Source organism: Paramormyrops kingsleyae, chromosome 1, assembly GCF_048594095.1.
Source record: "Paramormyrops kingsleyae isolate MSU_618 chromosome 1, PKINGS_0.4, whole genome shotgun sequence".
NCBI lineage: Eukaryota > Metazoa > Chordata > Actinopteri > Osteoglossiformes > Mormyridae > Paramormyrops > Paramormyrops kingsleyae.
This window is the reverse complement of record NC_132797.1, coordinates 60,651,493-60,669,933: the sequence shown is the minus strand read 5'-3', so window position 1 is coordinate 60,669,933 and position 18,441 is coordinate 60,651,493. Positions and strand designations below refer to the sequence as shown.

Here is an 18,441-nt window from a genome sequence, read left to right as displayed (position 1 = left end):
ACCGAAGTTCTGGGACATGGTCCTGGTTTACAAGCTCAAAAGCTGTCTTGACCTGGAACTTTTGAAACTCTTGGCTAGTTTCGTGTGTCACCTTCACACCAGACAACAGGAACTGAGACCTTTACGCTAAATAAGCATGTGAGATGCAAAAAGCTCATAGGTGAAATTTCACTCATAATTTCATACAAAACCACACCACCACACCAAAACAATGACAGGATAAATAAGTCATTTTGTTAGTTATTGGGGGGATTGATCATGATCAAAATGGGACGTGGCCTTTATTATAGTTTACGTATACAACCTGTGACACATTTGGTTCTTATTAAATCTGACCAGCACACTGAGTTTTCTTTTTCCACTGAATAAAAAAATGATTTAACGTAATCCTAATAAGCACTGGCAAGTTTCACCGCCAGCACCGGTGTATAATGGTTATCAGTCCAATTCTCCAGAATATTCAGAATGCAGAAATATTGAGACTTAAGCCAAAAATATATTAATTGATGCATTTAATGTAATTGAAGTACAAAAGTAATTCCATCTGCTCAAGTTCTGCTCCGCTACTTCTGTCTTTTTTTCTGCACTTCTGCATAACTTCCAAGTTAGCTGTGGTGCTTGTGGTCAACCGATCAGTAAGCTATCACTGTAAGTGCCTCCCCAGTAGTTCGCGTTCAAACAAAAGTACCTAGTCTGGAGTAGGTACTCAAAAGGGTTCAGAAACAGCTTCCGAGGAACTACAATTAGGTTGATTTACTGTGGTGTGAACACAACAAAAGTCCCTGGTTCTGGAAAAAGGTTGTGGTCCCTGAAAGAAGTTCCTGCGGTGTGAATGCACTTTCTGTGAAATGAACCAAATGCAGATGCCAAGTAACATACTCAAGTGTAACTGAAAATGGACTGTTTTTAAATTAATTGTTGTTTTAAAGATTTTCATAAAGACATGTGGTGGCTCTGTTCCCCAGCTACACTTGGTCGCCCTCAATGCGCCACAAAGGGGCAACATGCATGGCATCAGGGGGATTGATCTCCTGTGCTTCCAGCAAGCCCAGGCTGCAGGGCTCCAGGGAACCTTCCGGGCCTTCTTGTCGTCTAGGCTTCAGGACATCCACAGTATTGTGCGCAAGTCTGACAGGGACAGTCTGGCCATAATCAACATCAAGGTGTGTTTGCATTGCTCCCGCACTAGTGCATCCAACCTCAGACTTTCAGAATGCTCAAAGCATGGGGTTTTGAACCTACCTCTGCATCTGCTGATTCTGAAATCATGTTACCTAGCTTGGGGGTCAAATAGTTGAAATCCAAAGGACCATCACTGAGACTCAACCCTAAACCAAATGCACTTTTGTTGCTGCTTAATTTTGAATTTGGCACCTTTTGGCTTAAAACTGTCCTGTACCTCCTTGACGTTTTAAGCTTCTCTGTGCTTTTCAGTGTCAGGATTTTATTGACTTGATACTTTCTAGGACCAAGTACTGTTTGACAGCTGGGAATCTCTCTTTGGCGACTCTGAGTCAAAGGTGAAAGACGGTGTGCCCATTTACTCCTTTGACGGTCGGGACATCCTCAGGGACTCGGCTTGGTAAGTCACTCTGAGCCCTTACACATATATGCTGCAATATACTGTCGATTTGTGAACTGAGGAAGCTTTGCATGACCACCATTTCCTGATTGGTCACCAAGGCCCAACAAGATGGTGTGGCATGGCTCAAATGCTCAGGGCCAGCGGCAGGAAGACAGCTACTGTGACTCCTGGAGGACGGATGCCCAGGAGGCCGTGGGCATGGCTTCGTCTCTGTTGGTGGGGGAGCTTCTCCAGCAGGTCCCCACCAGCTGCTCTAGCTCTTATTTAGTGCTGTGCATGGAGAACAGCTATGTGCCGCAGGCTAAGAGATAGACAAGGGGCCTCGCTCACTTGGTACTTTCAGTATAACCTACATACAACACTCCACGAAAAGGAGGAGTGTCCCTTTAAGACGGTATTGTGCCCCTTTTAGAAAGTATGTGCCTCATGGCATGCAGAATAGCTTCCTCCCCATCTATAAAGCCAAAAAATGTCATCATAATTGCCAGATTTAACCAACCGCATTCATTTAACCAATCTTTTGTAAGTTAATCCCACCATGAACTGTGGAATATTGACTGTTGCAACCTTTCAGATATTTTTATTTCAATTCAAATATTTTTCCATTTTCATTTTTTTTTTTTCCAAGTTTGAGATAAGTTTCCAAATGAAGGATTATCTTGTCCGACTACACAGGAGTGTTGTTACACGATAAAAATGTAGCAATTCAAAGACATGACAGAACAATGTTCTGATCAGACACGGTGAGGATAACATATTTAACTTAATATTAAGAAATATTACATTAAAACAAAAAGTTTGACACATCTTTAATTTTAACGTATATGCATGATTTACAATGTGATGTCAGATGCTGACAGACCTAGGGCATTTTAACCTCCCACTCCATCTGCTGTTGGGGAGGCACTGGTTTAATGGCATCTGGAGATCAGCACTAAGTGGGTATGAGCCCCCCCACCACTAACTGAGCATAGTGCTAATGGCAGCTGAACACCAGGACGGGCCGTGGGTCAAGCCTCGGCTGGATTTACAATACGTTTTACTCAAAGAGCTTATGACTGTGGGGGCCTCCTTGACTGAAATTCTGATTAATTCAGGGTTACTCATGTGTTACTGATCCGGTCAGAACTTGTGGATCGCTATTACTTTTACATGTACTGAGTTTACAAGGCACAGAATAAATTTGCTTTTAAAGTTACTGGGGTTGTGATTTTAAAGAGGTGCAGAAGATGACTTTACTGCTTGTGCATTTCTCCCTCTTTCAATAAAGAATGACCATAGCTGTGTAGAAAACAGGCACTTTTACTGCCACCGTGTTAAGTACTAGTGGTGCAATGGATCAAAAAACTCACGGTTCGGATCATGGTTTTAAGTCACGGATCGGATCAATTTTCGGATCAGCAAAAAAAGAAAAGACAAGACAAATTTAACTCTCCATTTATTTATTTAAGTATTTTTTGCCCATTAAAAAACATTCAACTCAAGACTCATTCCATGCAATTATATAAAAACAAATTAAGGTGCAATATACAGTAGGCCATGATAATTATTTCCTTTAATGTGGACACAATCAAAAACAACTTAAAATGCAGTTTAAGGTATCATTGCTTCTTACTTTGAACATGGAGAATGAAACAAAAACTAGCTTATGTCCACATCATCAAAAAAGAAGAAAGAAAGCAAAGCAGACGTGAGCTTGTAACAGCTATAAACACCCCAATAGCTTTTGTAATAGCTTTAGCCCGGTCGGATTGGGCAGCAAAGAGCTGCTTAAATGCCGCGGATATCAGCGGTTGTTGCGCAGTCTTTGTCTTAGCTCCTGTCACACAAGGGTGATGTCGTTTCAAATGAGCAGCCATGCCCGATGTGTTGCCAGTCTCAAAGGGCTTCCTCGTGCCACACTGTCGACAAACTGTGGTGGTTTTATCCACCACCCTTTTCCCATCAATATATTTAACGGGGAAGCCAAAATGCTCCCACACATGAGATTTAAGTGATGCTGGAGGTTTCTCGAGCTCCTCTGCTCCTCCACTTGGACCGCTACCGCTGGCCATGACCATCGCTTGACAGACTGACCACACGCACCATACGGTGGAACTTTTTTCCCCCGAATCTTCGGATCACGTGCGTGCCGAACCATGGAGGGGGATCGGTTCGGATCAAGGATCAACAGTGATCCGTTGCACCACTATTAAGTATAGATTCACAATTAAGGTGGAAGTGTGTATGGATGAAGCAGTGTTCATATATTGCAGCCATCTGTCACAGACTGCATCTCATAGCAGTGACATACTCACTAAATCCAAGAGCAGAGGCTCTCTGTTTACAACATTTCTGTGTTTGGTAATCTGAAATAGACTCCTGAAGTTCTGATTTACTGGAAAAAATATATTTTATTTGTCACACCAAATTATAAAAAAAACAGCAGAAGTGGTTCGTTATTTATGAGTGCAGAAACATTTTAAAACCATAAAATTGAGAAAGCTCTCTGTCAGCGTACCCAGCAGCTTTCCAATTGCTCACACAGTAATATATACCTTTCTGCTGATAGCACGATCACACTATAGTGGGCACCTCAGTACAGGTGTCCACTGTCCTTTGACACTTGCTGTATCATCAGGGCTGAGCAAGTCAGAACCAAACACCGTCTCTAAGAATACTTCTAATTGCTCATTTCTGGTGACCTACAGTAGTACAGGTTCAGCCAGCAGCTTGAATATTAGCAGAAATGTCCCTCCAATGGCTCATAACATATATTCAACTAATGTGTACTATTAGCAACAGCTGTCAAATGAAATGGATAAGCATGATGACCTAGAATTTGGCCAAAGATTCCAGTTTGCGCATCAGGGTTGTCACTGTACATGGTCCTTGGTACATGGTGCTGAGTATCACGGTTTGTGAAATTCTCTCGGCCGATGCAAGCAAGGTGAACTGTACTGCCAGCTCCAAGTATTCACAAGGTAAAACATACTACAATAAAATAACATTCAAAATGTCACTTTCATTACTGATTTTAATCCCCACACATCAAAAGCATAGATGTTGCATTATAAACCTAATCTGATTTCATTTTTATAACTAAGTAACAGGAGGAGACACAACACTCCTTAACACTTTTATACTACACTATCTAGTTATTTCAACCTGTCAGCTGAACACTTTGTACTACTCTTAGATTATGTTTCTGTTGACAAGAGCAGTGCTTTTTACAGGTTATTCAAGGATTAACCTTAAAAACTTATCAGCGATATCCTGTGGGCAATAGTACTCTTAAGGCAATTGAGATCACTATCCACTGGATCCCCAGGCGTCTCGGTTCTTCGGCACACTGGGCAGTGGATCTTAGTCTATGGCAATGGTCTCCATGGGGGTCAGCTCAGTGGGCATGGCCTCAGCAGTGGCCCTGCCCTCTCTCCACTCACATTTGTGTTTGGCAATGACCCAGGCAGCACAGGTCAAGTAGACCAAGGTGAGTAGGGCGAAGTAAAAAAAATAAACCATGAACTGCAAACAAGAAGGAGACCATTAGAATGTTTTAATCATGATTTTCTGTGTGGAGAAGATGTAATAGCTAAATTTTCCACTTTTGAGCAAGTTAACAAGCATCTCATCACTGTTACCAAGAGAGGGGGTAGTGGCCATACCTGGGGATGAACAGCCAGTCCAAGCCCCCGCTTGTCCACCACGATGATGGTGATGATGGTCTTCAAGATGGTTCCCAGAAAGGTGTTCACTCCAAACACTAGGGCACACAGCTCTTTGGAGAGAGCTGAGGCGATTTGGAAGCTGCAGAGACAGTGAGAGGCTTACAAGCCTGGGAACCATATGGCCAGAAGGTTGCTGGTTCATATCCTATGGCTTCTAATTATTTCACTGTGGGCCCTTGAGCAAGCCTCCAAAAAAAAACTGTTCCAGGGCACCATAAAATCACCTGACCCTGCGCTCTGACCCCAAGCTCACCTGTACGTGTATGTGTCTCATAGGAGAGAATTCTGGGATATGTAGAAACCAAAGGATTCCCATGTCCATCTATGTTTATGAATGGCAAAAAACAGTATCATTATAAGTGGGAAAACAGCAGGTCTGAACCAGCAGCCTCTGGGTCACAGGTCGGATCCCATGCCCACTAAACCCAATTACCCGAGCCCTGCGTGACCCCCACTCACATAGCAATGGGCACCAGGAACTGGTAGAAGCCCCTGAAGAGTGTGTAGGCAATGTAGCAGGCCCAAATACTGTCTGTAGTGCCCATAAGAAACAGCAGGCTGGCCTGCAAGGCCGTGATGATGCCAATCACCAGCTCCGACCACAGGCTCCATCGGATCTTCACAAAACTGGCCACAAAGGATGTCATGGCCCCTAGGTGATAGGGCGAGCCCAGAAAGTTTGCATTTTAGCCTCTTTGTATGGTTAACAAAAACATCAGCAAACAGCTTGAAAAGAGATGGACAGGTTGCTCTAACGATGAGATCAGGCTATTAAATACACTTCCCAGTTACTTTTAAAATATATTTACCCACAATGGCCAATTATCGCCATTGTCTTCCTTAATACTACAGACCCAAACCATTACAGGAGAGGTGAAGACTGGAACAGAATGTTCCCTGCGGACTGTGGGTTTCATCTGACATTTCTCAGAATGGCTGTCATGCTAGAGGTAGCTATCCCTGATCAATATCCTTATGTAAATCAGCCACTCTCTGGACTACCTTTCAATAAAAATACTAGCTAATGGCTTTTTCAGAATCCACTCAGATCGTTGCCCAGCAGCACACAGCACCCACCAAGCAGGGTAGAGGCTGCCTCCACCGCACCATTGTAGACTTTCGTGTTCTCAGTAGCCGGGTACACCTTGTTCCACAGGACATGTGCGTAAAACAGCACCAGGTAATACCCAGTAGAATTGAAGATCCACCAGAGGCACCAGAGTCGCAGGCCTGGCACCCTGACCACATTACGGAGCTCCTTCAGCATCTGGAAGAGCATGGAGCTCCTGAAGCATGACAGCGGGGAGCAGGCGGAGGCAGGAGCAGGGCTGCCGGGATTCACTGGGGCCAGCTTTGGCCTGGCTTCGCACTTTGCCATGTTGAAGTACATGCTGCGATGAGGCCAGGGGAGGGAGACAGCCAGAAGCAGGCTGAAGCTGACAAAGGCCAGGGAAATGGAACTTAGTGTCCGGAAGGACAGGCCGGCCAGAGATACACATAGCTGGCCCAGCACTGAGCTGGAAAAGACACCAAGCAGGACCGCAGAGCGCGAGTACCCCGCCACCCGCTGGTACAACTCAGAAGGCACCAGTGAGAAGATGTAGGAGGAGTAGGCTACACGCGCCGCCATGGTGATGCCGTAGAAGAACTCCATCAACTGCATCTGCAGCAGGGTGGTGCCCAGAAGCAGCAGTAGCCAGATGGAAATGTGACTCAGGCTCTGCAGGACCAGAACCGGCTTGTAGCGCAGGAAGTCTGTCAACAGGAAGACTGGAACCAAAACTGCCATATAGGAGTAGGACAGCACCGGGTTGATCTCATTGGTCACCTGCAGGTGGGAAAAGGACCTCTTAAGTCGCCTCAATGTTACTCATTTCTGTTTGAAAAGAACCTCCCAGGCCACCAGTTCAAGGTACAGCTCAGTTTCTGGTTTAGATTTTGGTTTGGTTTTGGCATGATAGCATGGAAATAATTTAGTTATGAGTGGCATGATACATGTTAGCCAAAGTAGCATAAATTATATTTTAATGTTTTAAAATGACCTCCTGTTTATTGTGGGCATATTGCAGTACAGCAGAGACATACTGCTATTTCACTGGTTCTGTCAAATGCTTTTTTTCTAGCATGATCAACTCTATCAGGCTTTAATATCATCACTAGTCTCCTGGGGGAGAGAATGTCAACTGTGCCCCAATAAAGCAGGTTCTAATCTCTTAGATGGAAGCCAGGAGGGAGAAAACACTGTTATAACAAATAATCTGGTTCTTAAAAATTCCCTTGTAAACTTGGACCAGCTGATGCTTATTTTATCTACCCATCTTCCAATATCTTATCCTGGTCAGGGCTTGGAGCCTGTCCCAGGCACCAGGCTGGGGTACACCCTGGACAAACACACAATCACATAGTATGGGCAAAGACAAACTTTTACTTATTGTGCTGATGATAGTTAAAACACGTAATGCAAGTTTCCCATGAAGACTGTACTAAACTCCCAGGGTGCATCTGGACAAGATTCTCATCACACCAGATCAGGTGACTTGGGCTTCTTTATGGCACCCCCTAAACCTCATATCCCATATCCTGCTTGGGGATGTTCCTGTCTTTCACTGAGGGATCAATCCACCTCCCAGAATTGACAGACTAGGTACAACAATAACCTGCTCCTGGGTGAAGTTCTTTTCAGGGCTGAGCAGGTAGGGCGTAATGAAGGGCTCCCCAGGCTTTAGTTGCACCATGAAGCCGTAAAAGCAGAGCAGAGCCACTGGCCACCTCCATCGCTGTGACTCTTGGGTTTTGGGGAGTAGGCCGCCCTCCTGGCCAGATACCAGCTCCACCATGATGCTCACTGCCACGGCCTTTCAACAGGGTCCCTCAGTGGGGGGTGTTCCGTTCTTCGTCTGCCTAGGTTTCCAGATGAGAACTAGCAATTATTTGTGAGAACTTCACCAACAGGCTTGCTTCCCCTGGCTCCTTTGCTTGTGGGTCATTGTCATAATTGTGGTATGGTTTGGTTATGGTGGTATTTTGCTTCTGTTAAACTATGAGTGGTATCAAAACAACAGGGGAGTGCAACAGGAAGCCATTGTGGCATGCTTACCCTCACACTGCCTCATGCACTTTGACACAAGCTGATGCAGATCTCCACCTGTGAAAGACAAGAAAACATACGAAGTAATACGTCACCCCTCATAAAGGCTGTCTAAAATGAACATCTGCTATGCCATGTAAATACAAGCATTTAAAATTAATTTTAACCCAATATGCATTTTGCTTTACAGGAAAAACAAATGAACACAATGTACAGCAGTGGTCTCCAACCTTTTTTACAGCAGTGTGAGCTATACTTTTACAAAGCAAAAGTGGCGTATCCAGGAATATCTGGACAAACTAAAACACCCGTGAAACCTGCTGCTTGGTGGAGGTGACTGGTTAGATCTTCTATCCCGACTTGCAAACACCCACAGTTGTCAAAATACAGCTATTAGATGGAGGTTTTCAGAAACCTGCCTGACCACCCCCCCCCCCAATAACTACCTAATAACTTACAAAATGACTTGTTCATCCTATTTGTTTTGTTTAAAATTATGTGTTAAGTTTAACACACAACCCTTTGCGTCTTCCATGCTTATTTGCCAGAAGCTACAAAAGTTGCAGGTGGAGACAGGCCAGGAACATGTTTTTCAACGCAGCAGGACAGAGAATTAGTCTGGCAAGATATGAAGAATTCAAAACTACACCAACGGTGACCAGTAACACCGTGTAGTGATGGGAAGTTCGACTCAATTAACTGATTCAATTCTTTCGAACTGTCCGTTGTAATGAATCGATTCTATGATTCACTTTTTAACAAGGTTATGTTATTTGACTGAAAGATGGCGCTAGTGTTCAACAAAAATGTTCAGCTTGACTATTCACAATAAAAAAAACAATATATAAAAAGCAGAAAGGGTGTTGATGCTGAATAAACACACTTGTATATATAGTTCTTATTTTCTTTACTTAAGCCAAATTCATGTGCATGAGTATCAAGGACTACATCACAGTTAAGAACAACTGCAATATTACCAATACAATCACACATACACATACAATGAGCATGAGTAAACTTGCATACGTTGTTGTGTAAACGTCAGTTAATAAACATCTTTGTTTTTTGATGAAAGACATATACTTTTATTATACAGAAATGCAATAATTTACTGTAATGATTTTAAGGAAAAGTAATAAAGATGTCCCAATGTTCTTGGTTGATCATGTGAATACAGACAGTGTTAGCTATTAATGATCAAGGGGGAATGATCAAAGGGGAAGCCAGGGAGAGAATGGGGGTTCCAGTCGGCACCACTAGGGTGATAAGGAAGATGACTGAATTACAATGATCAGAAAGTCTCCATCCTGTCCTGCCCCATCCATGCCCCAGGCTCCACAAAGTCCAGGGGGTCACTCTTTATATGTAAATTCACTCACAACACCTACACACAGCACCTTGGCAGGGAGGGTCTTTTGGGGTATAAAGGGGGGTGAAGAACTGCCCTTAATTTGTATTTGAGCTGCCTTTCAGTACCTGGTGTATGTCTACACTGTATTACATTATATTATTTTTACTGTTCAATAAACCACCATTTTGCTGAAACTGCGGAGACTCTGCAAGTGGATTCCTCACAGTGATAAATGATGAACAGCTGCATTTATTTTTCTCCTTTTAACAGCGTAACTGATTTCCACAGTAAACGCCGCGGGGGTTCTTGGGATCGATTCACCAAGTCACTGAGTGTCAGAAAACCGCAAGTGCGATTCGTTCTTCTAACGGGTTCTCTGGGAGTTGCTGAGACCGTATATCAATAGACTAATACAGCAACAGAGTCTCACGACAAATCAGGCGCTTGGTCGTTCTCGGAACACATCAGGACATGAAGGAAGACTATGACTTAGTGCAGTGGTTCCCAAAGTAGGGGTCGCGACCCTCTGGGGGGTCGTGAGACATTGAGGGGGGGGGGGGGGGTCGCGAGATGATTTCCAAGAAATCAAATAATTTTTTTTTAACTATTAGAAATAACATTTTATCAACATTTTAACATTTTATATTAACATTTTATCCATAACTAACAAAAGATAAAAACTATTAGTTAATAGTTACATTTAAAAAAAACATGCAAATTAAAAAGCCATCAGCCTTTCAAATTTCTTTCCGTTTGATCGAGACCCCTGATTACGACAGTTTAACGACACATCAATAGCGTCAGCTGCAGCAGAATTTACAGCACCATGTTAAACATTCCGACATGTGTACGTAACGTGTAGGTAATTTTCATCGCTTTATGCTTAGGGTATTATTTTTGTTGAAATGAAACGAATGAGTAAATCATTTTTAAAAAAGTTATATGGTTGTTAGAGCGTTGTGTTCTTTTGTGTTGTCATGCTCTTGTTTGGATAGGATATTTTGTTGAAATTAAACAAATGAGTAAATTACTATTAAAAAAAATTATATGGTTGTGTTCTTTTGTGTTGTCATGCTCATGTTTGGATAGGCCTACTGGCACATGTGCACCGTTGCGAGCAACATTTGTATATTTTAACCACTTCCGAGGATAGTAGGGGTCACGAGTCACTGGCACAGTTATTTTGGGGGTCGTGAGCAGATGTGGAAAAGCACCCAAATAATAAAGACGAAAAGTTTTCACTGCATTAATCCACATTTCTGCAGAAAAAACATGTAAATAAATTTGAAAGCATTCAAATTCAAAAGTGTTTTATTTGTCACTATATATTATTGTTTAGTATTACTTTATTATGTTAATATAAGAATATAGGCCTATACTTGTGATAATTTGTTTTTAAAATATTTGCAAGCATGTTTTGCGCGAGTATAAGTGACTGAACCACAGGAATAATAATAATAATAATAATAGCACAAATAAAATAATTACAGGACATATGCCTTGTTTAAGTATTATCTGTTTTTACATTGTTGATTGCATTCATTGTATTACTGCTGTCATAAATCGGCAATAGATTATTTTACCCTATTCATCAGCATAGCAGCATTTCCGCAGTGAACGCCGCAATGGCTCTTAGGATCAATTCGCAAACCATTCGTTTTAGTCACCGACCGAGTGTCTGAAAATCGTAAGTTCGATTCGTTCATCGAACAGATTCTCGGGTTTTTTGGAGTCACCGAGTTAGAGACCGTATCTCCCTTTACTTATACAGCAACCGTGTCTCACGACGACCAGGTACTCGGCCATTCGGGTGTTCTCGGCACCAGAAGGAAGTCTACGAACGCAAAAGTGACAAATGTAAGTGACGAACAAAAGAATGAACGTATAAGTGATATACTTAGTCTTTTTTGTCATATTCATAATCCCTTTATATTGTTCAATATTAAATACATTTTACATAAACATTGTTTATGCTGTGCAAATGAAAGTTCTTAACTATTATTTTGGTGTGATTTTTTTTTTTTTTAGAAAATGCTGTACATATATCACAGCCCCTTGATAAGCAATATGGGTACACAAGATTGATATACATCCAAATTTTATTACGTTTTCTAAAGAAAAGGCATCTATTCAGCAATACCATTAGGAAAAACCTTATGCAAGATTACTGTCAGGCACTAAATGCAACGTGCACACAGATGCAAATATTACAATCGGCAAAGCAATATGGTTTAAATACCACAATAAAGTGACGGCTGAACTACAAATATAAACATAAATGACCCATCTCACAATAACCCGCGGGTCGGGTTGGGGCGGGTAAAGAAATTCTCACTTTATTTGCGGGGTGGGTTGGGGCGGGTCATTAAAAACAAAATTAAATAAAAAATCCATAAACATATAGTATACACTCACCTAAAGGATTATTAGGAACACCTGTTCAATTTCTCATTAATGCAATTATCTAATCAACCAATCACATTGCAGTTGCTTCAATGCATTTAGGGGTGTGGTCCTGGTCAAGACAATCTCCTGAACTCCAAACTGAATGTCAGAATGGGAAAGAAAGGTGATTTAGGCAATTTTGAGCGGTCTGAGTATTTCACAATCTGCTCAGTTACTGGGATTTTCACGCACAACCATTTCTAGGGTTTACAAAGAATGGTGTGCAAAGGGAAAAACATCCAGTATGCGGCAGTCCTGTGGGCGAAAATGCCTTGTTGATGCTAGAGGTCAGAGGAGAATGGGCCGACTGATTCAAGCTGATAGAAGAGCAACTTTGACTGATAACCACTCGTTACAACCGAGGTATGCAGCAAAGCATTTGTGAAGCCCGCACAACCTTGAGGCGGATGGGCTACAACAGCAGAAGACCCCACCGGGTACCACTCATCTCCACTACAAATAGGAAAAAGAGGCTACAATTTGCACGAGCTCACCAAAATTGGACAGTTGAAGACTGGAAAAATGTTGCCTGGTCTGATGAGTCTCGATTTCTGTTGAGACATTCAAATGGTAGAGTCAGAATTTGGCGTAAACAGAATGAGAACATGGATCCATCATGCCTTGTTACCACTGTGCAGGCTGGTGGTGGTGGTGTAATGGTGTGGGGGATGTTTTCTTGGCACACTTTAGGCCCCTTAGTGCCAATTGGGCATCGTTTAAATGCCACGGCCTACCTGAGCATTGTTTCTGACCATTTCCATCCCTTTATGACCACCATGTACCCATCCTCTGATGGCTACTTCCAGCAGGATAATGCACCATGTCACAAAGCTTGAATCATTTCAAATTGGTTTCTTGAACATGACAATGAGTTCACTGTACTACAATGGCCCCCACAGTCACCAGATCTCAACCCAATAGAGCATCTTTGGGATGTGGTGGAACGGGAGCTTCGTGCCCTGGATGTGCATCCCACAAATCTCCATCAACTGCAAGATGCTATCCTATCAATATGGGCCAACATTTCTAAAGAATGCTTTCAGCACCTTGTTGAATCAATGCCACGTAGAATTAAGGCAGTTCTGAAGGCAAAAGGGGGTCAAACACCGTATTAGTATGGTGTTCCTAATAATCCTTTAGGTGAGTGTATGTTTATAACAGTTAAGGCAAGACCAATATATATATTAGTAATGTGTATGGAAAGTAACATAATAGCAATTGCTTATGTATGGTATGTTTATAACTGCTCATCTTATGACCAATATATATATTCCACAAACTAGATCAGACCAGATATATGTGTGTGTGTGTGTGTGTGTGTGTATATATTAGGGATGGCACGGTTCATGAAAAAAAACCGAACCCGTTCGGTTCGCTTGTTTCGGTTCGGAGCATGCATACGTCGCACGGTTCGACGGTTCATGACATGCGCAATGTAGCCTCGTGCCCCGTATGTGACGTCAGTGTGTTTCCCTTTCGCGCGAAAGAATAGGCTATATGCACAGAGCGGTGTGACGTAGTTCCGGTAAAAGTTCAGCAAGCTAAGTAATTTCCGGTAGCCTTTCGTTTGCTGCGTTTAGCTTGTGTTTTCGGCGTTACCACCCTGTCTCTGAAGAAAACGTTTAAATTTCAGCCAACCGATAGCACAACATCTGAACACTGTTGTGCGCCTTTGTTGTGTGACTTTATTTAATGTGCGGTTAGGCACTTTGTTAATGAAAATTAAGTTATCTGTGACAAAGCACTCCAGTGAGTGTCATGCCTTGATCGTCCGCTCTTTCCGTGTGCCACGCCCCCTCGTTAACCCTGTGTGGATTCCCCGTGTTTACCAGCTGTTCCTGATTGTTATCAAATTTGTCATTACTCCATTGTATTTAGTCCGCGTTTCCGTTTCTTTCTCCAGTCCGGTCATTATATTGTAATTCTGCTTTACCGCTCGTCTGTGTTCCTTTTGCTCATTAAACCCCGCATTCCCCCGATCCTAGGTCTCGCCTCTGCTTTCCCGGCGTTGTAACAGTGAGCCTGCTTCCATGCTGCAATGTGAACATTTGCCATGTTCCCAAAAATTCTGTTTATTGCACAGTGTCTGACCACACAGACCATTGCCAGATGATCATACTAGACATATCAACTGGACATATTTTGCACTATTACAGATTGATGTCTTGTACATACACAGAAACTGATTTTATCGATTACTCAAGAACATTCAATATAATTAATACCAATTTTTTATATATATATAACGAACCGAATCAGGCTTAATCGAGATAGGTAATCTATCATTTTAACGATCCCCAATTAAATTAACCCCGTGGACCGGACAAATACAAAACGAATGATTAAACATTATATGCGTCTCTTTTTGTATTTTTTCTAAATAAGGCCGCGTGCCCATACCCAACTGTAATAGCGATTAAAGCGATCTATTCTTTTAGCATTTATGTTAAGGCAAGACTTTTATTTTATTACTGTTCTGGGATTAATAATGTTTAATAATTTTTATAATGTGCTTTAAGTCAAGTCAAATTCAGTTTATGCATGATTACATGATATAACTTTTTTAATACTGTATCCTAAATTGTGGATAATTAAGCTATATATCATATGCTGAAGTACATTTCTGGAGTGTTAAAGATTAAAAGAAAAAATAACAAGAACCGTACAGAACCGAAAACCGTGACCCTAAAACCGTGATACAAACCGAACCGTGGGTTTCGTGAACCGTGCAACCCCTAGTGTATATATATATTAATATATATATATAAATTCCGCTGTAACACACAGTTTGGTCACGTGATTCCTGTGGACCTCCACTTTACGTCCGTAAAGATGAGATCCACTTTACGCCCCTTAAAATCACGTATTTCCTGTGGAGGTGACGTATTTCCGGTGGAGCTCCACTCTACCGGCGTCTGCAGCGTGGAGCTCCACTCTACAGGCGTCTGCAGCTGGACCCTTCTCCACTATACAGGCGTCTGCAGCTGGACCCTTTGTCACTACCGAAAATGTTACACCTACCGAAAATGTAACTTCCGCTACTACGCATGCGCACATTCATCACACATGCGTCCACGAAACCACATTTTCTGGCACTTCTTTATTACGCATGAGTAATGTACACTTCCACACGCCCGATACTGCGCATGTTTTTTTTTTTTTTTATTGCAAGAAAAGACACAATACAAACATATACAAACTCTCATAGAGGAGAATAAAAACAAACCCGATACTGCGCATGTATTCACATTTTGCGGCAGACTGTGATTGCGTGATTCAGAGCGTGGACGTCGTGTATCATCATTCATTAGTCACGTATTGTGAGATGGGTCATTGATGTTTATATTTGTAGTTCAGCCGTCACTTTAGTGTGGTATTTAAACCATATTGCTTTGCCGATTGTAATATTTGCATCTGTGTGCGCGTTGTTTGTAGTGCCTGACAGTAATCTTACATAAGGTTTTTCCCAAGGGTATTGCTGAATAGATGCCTTTTCTTTAGAAAACGTAATAAAATTGGGGTGTATATCAATCTTGTGTACCCATATTGCTTATCAAGGGGATGTGATATATGTACAGCATTTTCTAAATAAAAAAAAAAAAAATCACACCAAAATAATAGTTAAGAACTTTAGTGCGGTTTGGCCCAAGAAAAAACAATCGGTCGTCTGTCAGAAACAAATATAATTTGCTTTATTTAGCACCACAAGACACAGCTGCCATAACTGACACGAGTGTATGGTAATTACACTGATACAATTAAGAAATGAAATGACTAAGGAGAAAAAAAGCAGGCTTAGTTTAAGTAACTTCACAGCACATCGAACTGGGAGTAGTACATAATGGTAACATTAAAGTAATGTCACCTTTGACTGTAAAATTGATGGCCATACCCTGTATTTTACGTTGCTCCTTCTGAAGCACATTGGGCATTAAAGGCCTATGCGAAATAAAATCTTTTAAAGTCGAAGGACTCCATCATTATCCGGTTAAATCTTCTCTTTCTTCTCGCTGTCGACAATCTTATCAAAAATCAACAGACGATGAAATGTGACGCGATGCCGTAAAAATAGCACGCCTCCTTCCAGAAGTCGCAAGCGTGCGCATGCGTAGTAGCGGAAGTTACATTTTCGGTAGGTGTAACCATGGCCCAATCCCAAACCGGTCCCTACACACTCCGCCTCACCACTCCGCCTCCGTTTGCGCGTTCCCGAGACCCGTCGCCATGTTGAAGTGTGTCTCAAAGCAGCAAGGGCTAAGGGGGAGTGGTCGATTATGCCCTCCTTTAGCGAGTCAGCAACGATGGTTGCTCGCGCGATTCCACTACCACTTCCATATCCCACAATTCCTAGCGCACAGGAAACAGAATAGCGCGATAATTTAATAATTGGATTCTAACAGCACAGTGAAATACACATAGAAAGTCTATGTTGCATGTTATAATTCATCACTGCAGAAAAAAATTTGGAAAGCAGTTATTTGTAGCTGGTCAGTACAGATAGATTTTATCGTGATCCGATTACGAGAGATTTTGTGTACTTTTCAAACTAGAAACCACGCGAAGAAACATTAGTACGCAAACTCGATCAACATCACATACACCAGCAATAACAATTTATGTTTCATATTTGCCTGTTTTTTTTCCTCTACAGATCTGATCTGGTATTTGGTACAGAAGTAATGCGTAATGTTTTATGCGTGTAAACTAAGTTAGCTATGGTATAAATTGTACAATCGTGAATATGACACGTGTACATACTTTAAAATTACTCAGTGCAATAAGACGACGTAGCCGTCGTTTTCTCGCATTAGTTAAACTTTGTGCTTTTTTAAAATAACTGATATGTCATTAAAGAAAATACAATACAGCTTCTTGATGGATCCATTTGGTCAAATCACTACGTAATGCATTTCCTCTTTCCGGTAAAGAAGACTGTAAAAAGGCGCTGCGAGGGCAAGTCTCTCTCAAATCTTTCTTGTGACAATTTCCTTCAGTTTAAGTGCATAGGGCGTGTTGTGAGGGTGACTCGGCGGGAGTGTGACTCGAAATGAAGGCAGATTTCAGAAAACTTGACAATTGTTAGGAAACGGTTCTTAGTATTAACAGAGAAGTACTGCAACACTGATATGCATGCACAGGGCAAATATGCGAACATTCTCCCTCGAATAAAGATTTATTATTAGTAGTAGTAGTAGTATATTACCTAGCTGGCAGATCAGTCAGTTGTAGATATAGTCAGTTCCAGAACAGTTTCGATGTAATACTGAGCCACAAGTCGTCCAGCAATTAATGTCAGCATATAGCTACTGTACGTAAACATAAGCACATCGCAGCGACGTCTGTAGAGATAAACCGTTGGATGGCGAACCAGCCAACGCGTGTACCCGCAGACATATAGGAAAGACGGATCCCGAAGGTTCGCTCACGTGAAACACGTGGCGAAACAAACACTCCGGTGACCTTGTCCATTTCGAGAGCGAGTTACCCCTAAAGAATCTTGGGAAATGTAGTCAATTATTGTACTACGCTAAAGGATGAGATAGGGAGCCGAACTACATTACCGATACACCTAAAGGACTGAAATCTTCGCAAAAGCGGCAGCGCTCTTTCACACGCCCCTCACCCTCTTTTGTACAATAGGCGAGTGATGCAAGAAACTGTTATGAGTGGCTTTTAATGTGATTGCCCTGCTTTCATTTTTTTCTAACTAGGTATCTATAGAGTTATACGCACTGTTCAAAACATCATACACTGTAGATTTAGTCAGCAATCCTGTCCTTGTACTTCGATCAGTTTTAATGCATTCTGACATTTAATTCCTTCTCTTTTCTTTAAATATTTGAGGAGCAGGAAGACACCGTCGACGACTGTGGTGTTTTACAACAAGCTAGAGCACAGGCACTTCAGAACATCAAAACTTCATTAGGTGATGGTTCAATTCCTGATTTGTTCATGGCTTAATTCATGCATTGATTTAGCAGATTTCCCATTTTTATGAAGAGGTGTTTTGGGGCATTTCAGTCTAAAATTGGATAGCTTTTGTGGAAGCTACTCAAACGACCAATGTCCCTTACTGGAATACTTGCTGATATTCTTGGAAGATATTCAAATTGAAACACTGTTTCCCCATATCAAGGTGGCGACAAACCAAACTACAAGTTTATATACCTTTTCTAACCTTCCCTAAAAAGCATATCAATTATGATTGGCTACTTCTTCAAAAAGCATATCAATTAGGGCTGAACGATTTATCTATTTCAAA

General features: G+C 41.9%; 2 protein-coding genes across 4 annotated transcripts in view; one reads left to right on the top strand and one right to left on the bottom strand.

Moving 5' to 3' along the window:
- LOC111842908 (uncharacterized) overlaps positions 1–2,783 on the top strand; it is a 40,758-nt gene extending 37,975 nt beyond the window's left edge. Inside the window, exons 35-37 of the mRNA XM_023810008.2 lie at positions 966–1,163; positions 1,467–1,582; positions 1,684–2,783. Of these exons, the coding sequence (XP_023665776.2) occupies positions 966–1,163; positions 1,467–1,582; positions 1,684–1,897 (528 nt within the window). The 3' untranslated portion in view covers positions 1,898–2,783. The remainder of the gene's footprint in view (positions 1–965; positions 1,164–1,466; positions 1,583–1,683) is intronic.
- A 227-nt stretch (positions 2,784–3,010) lies between these two features.
- LOC111842909 (reduced folate transporter-like) lies at positions 3,011–17,661 on the bottom strand. 3 transcript variants are annotated; one of them, XM_023810010.2, is made up of 7 exons: positions 17,383–17,658; positions 8,393–8,440; positions 7,953–8,196; positions 6,373–7,123; positions 5,755–5,947; positions 5,233–5,374; positions 3,011–5,092 (listed from the first exon to the last, which is right to left on the bottom strand). In XM_023810010.2, exons 3-7 carry the CDS (start codon positions 8,130–8,132, stop codon positions 4,931–4,933), a joined length of 1,428 nt encoding a protein of 475 aa, XP_023665778.1. In that variant the 5' UTR covers positions 8,133–8,196; positions 8,393–8,440; positions 17,383–17,658; the 3' UTR covers positions 3,011–4,930. The 3 variants fall into 3 exon arrangements, with proteins under 3 accessions (XP_023665778.1, XP_023665779.1, XP_023665780.1); XM_023810012.2 differs by lacking the exon at positions 3,011–5,092 and adding an exon at positions 5,549–5,617 and having other exon boundaries at positions 5,249–5,374; positions 17,383–17,661; XM_023810011.2 differs by lacking the exon at positions 3,011–5,092 and having other exon boundaries at positions 5,247–5,617; positions 17,383–17,661.
- Between the last annotated feature and the right edge of the window lie 780 nt (positions 17,662–18,441).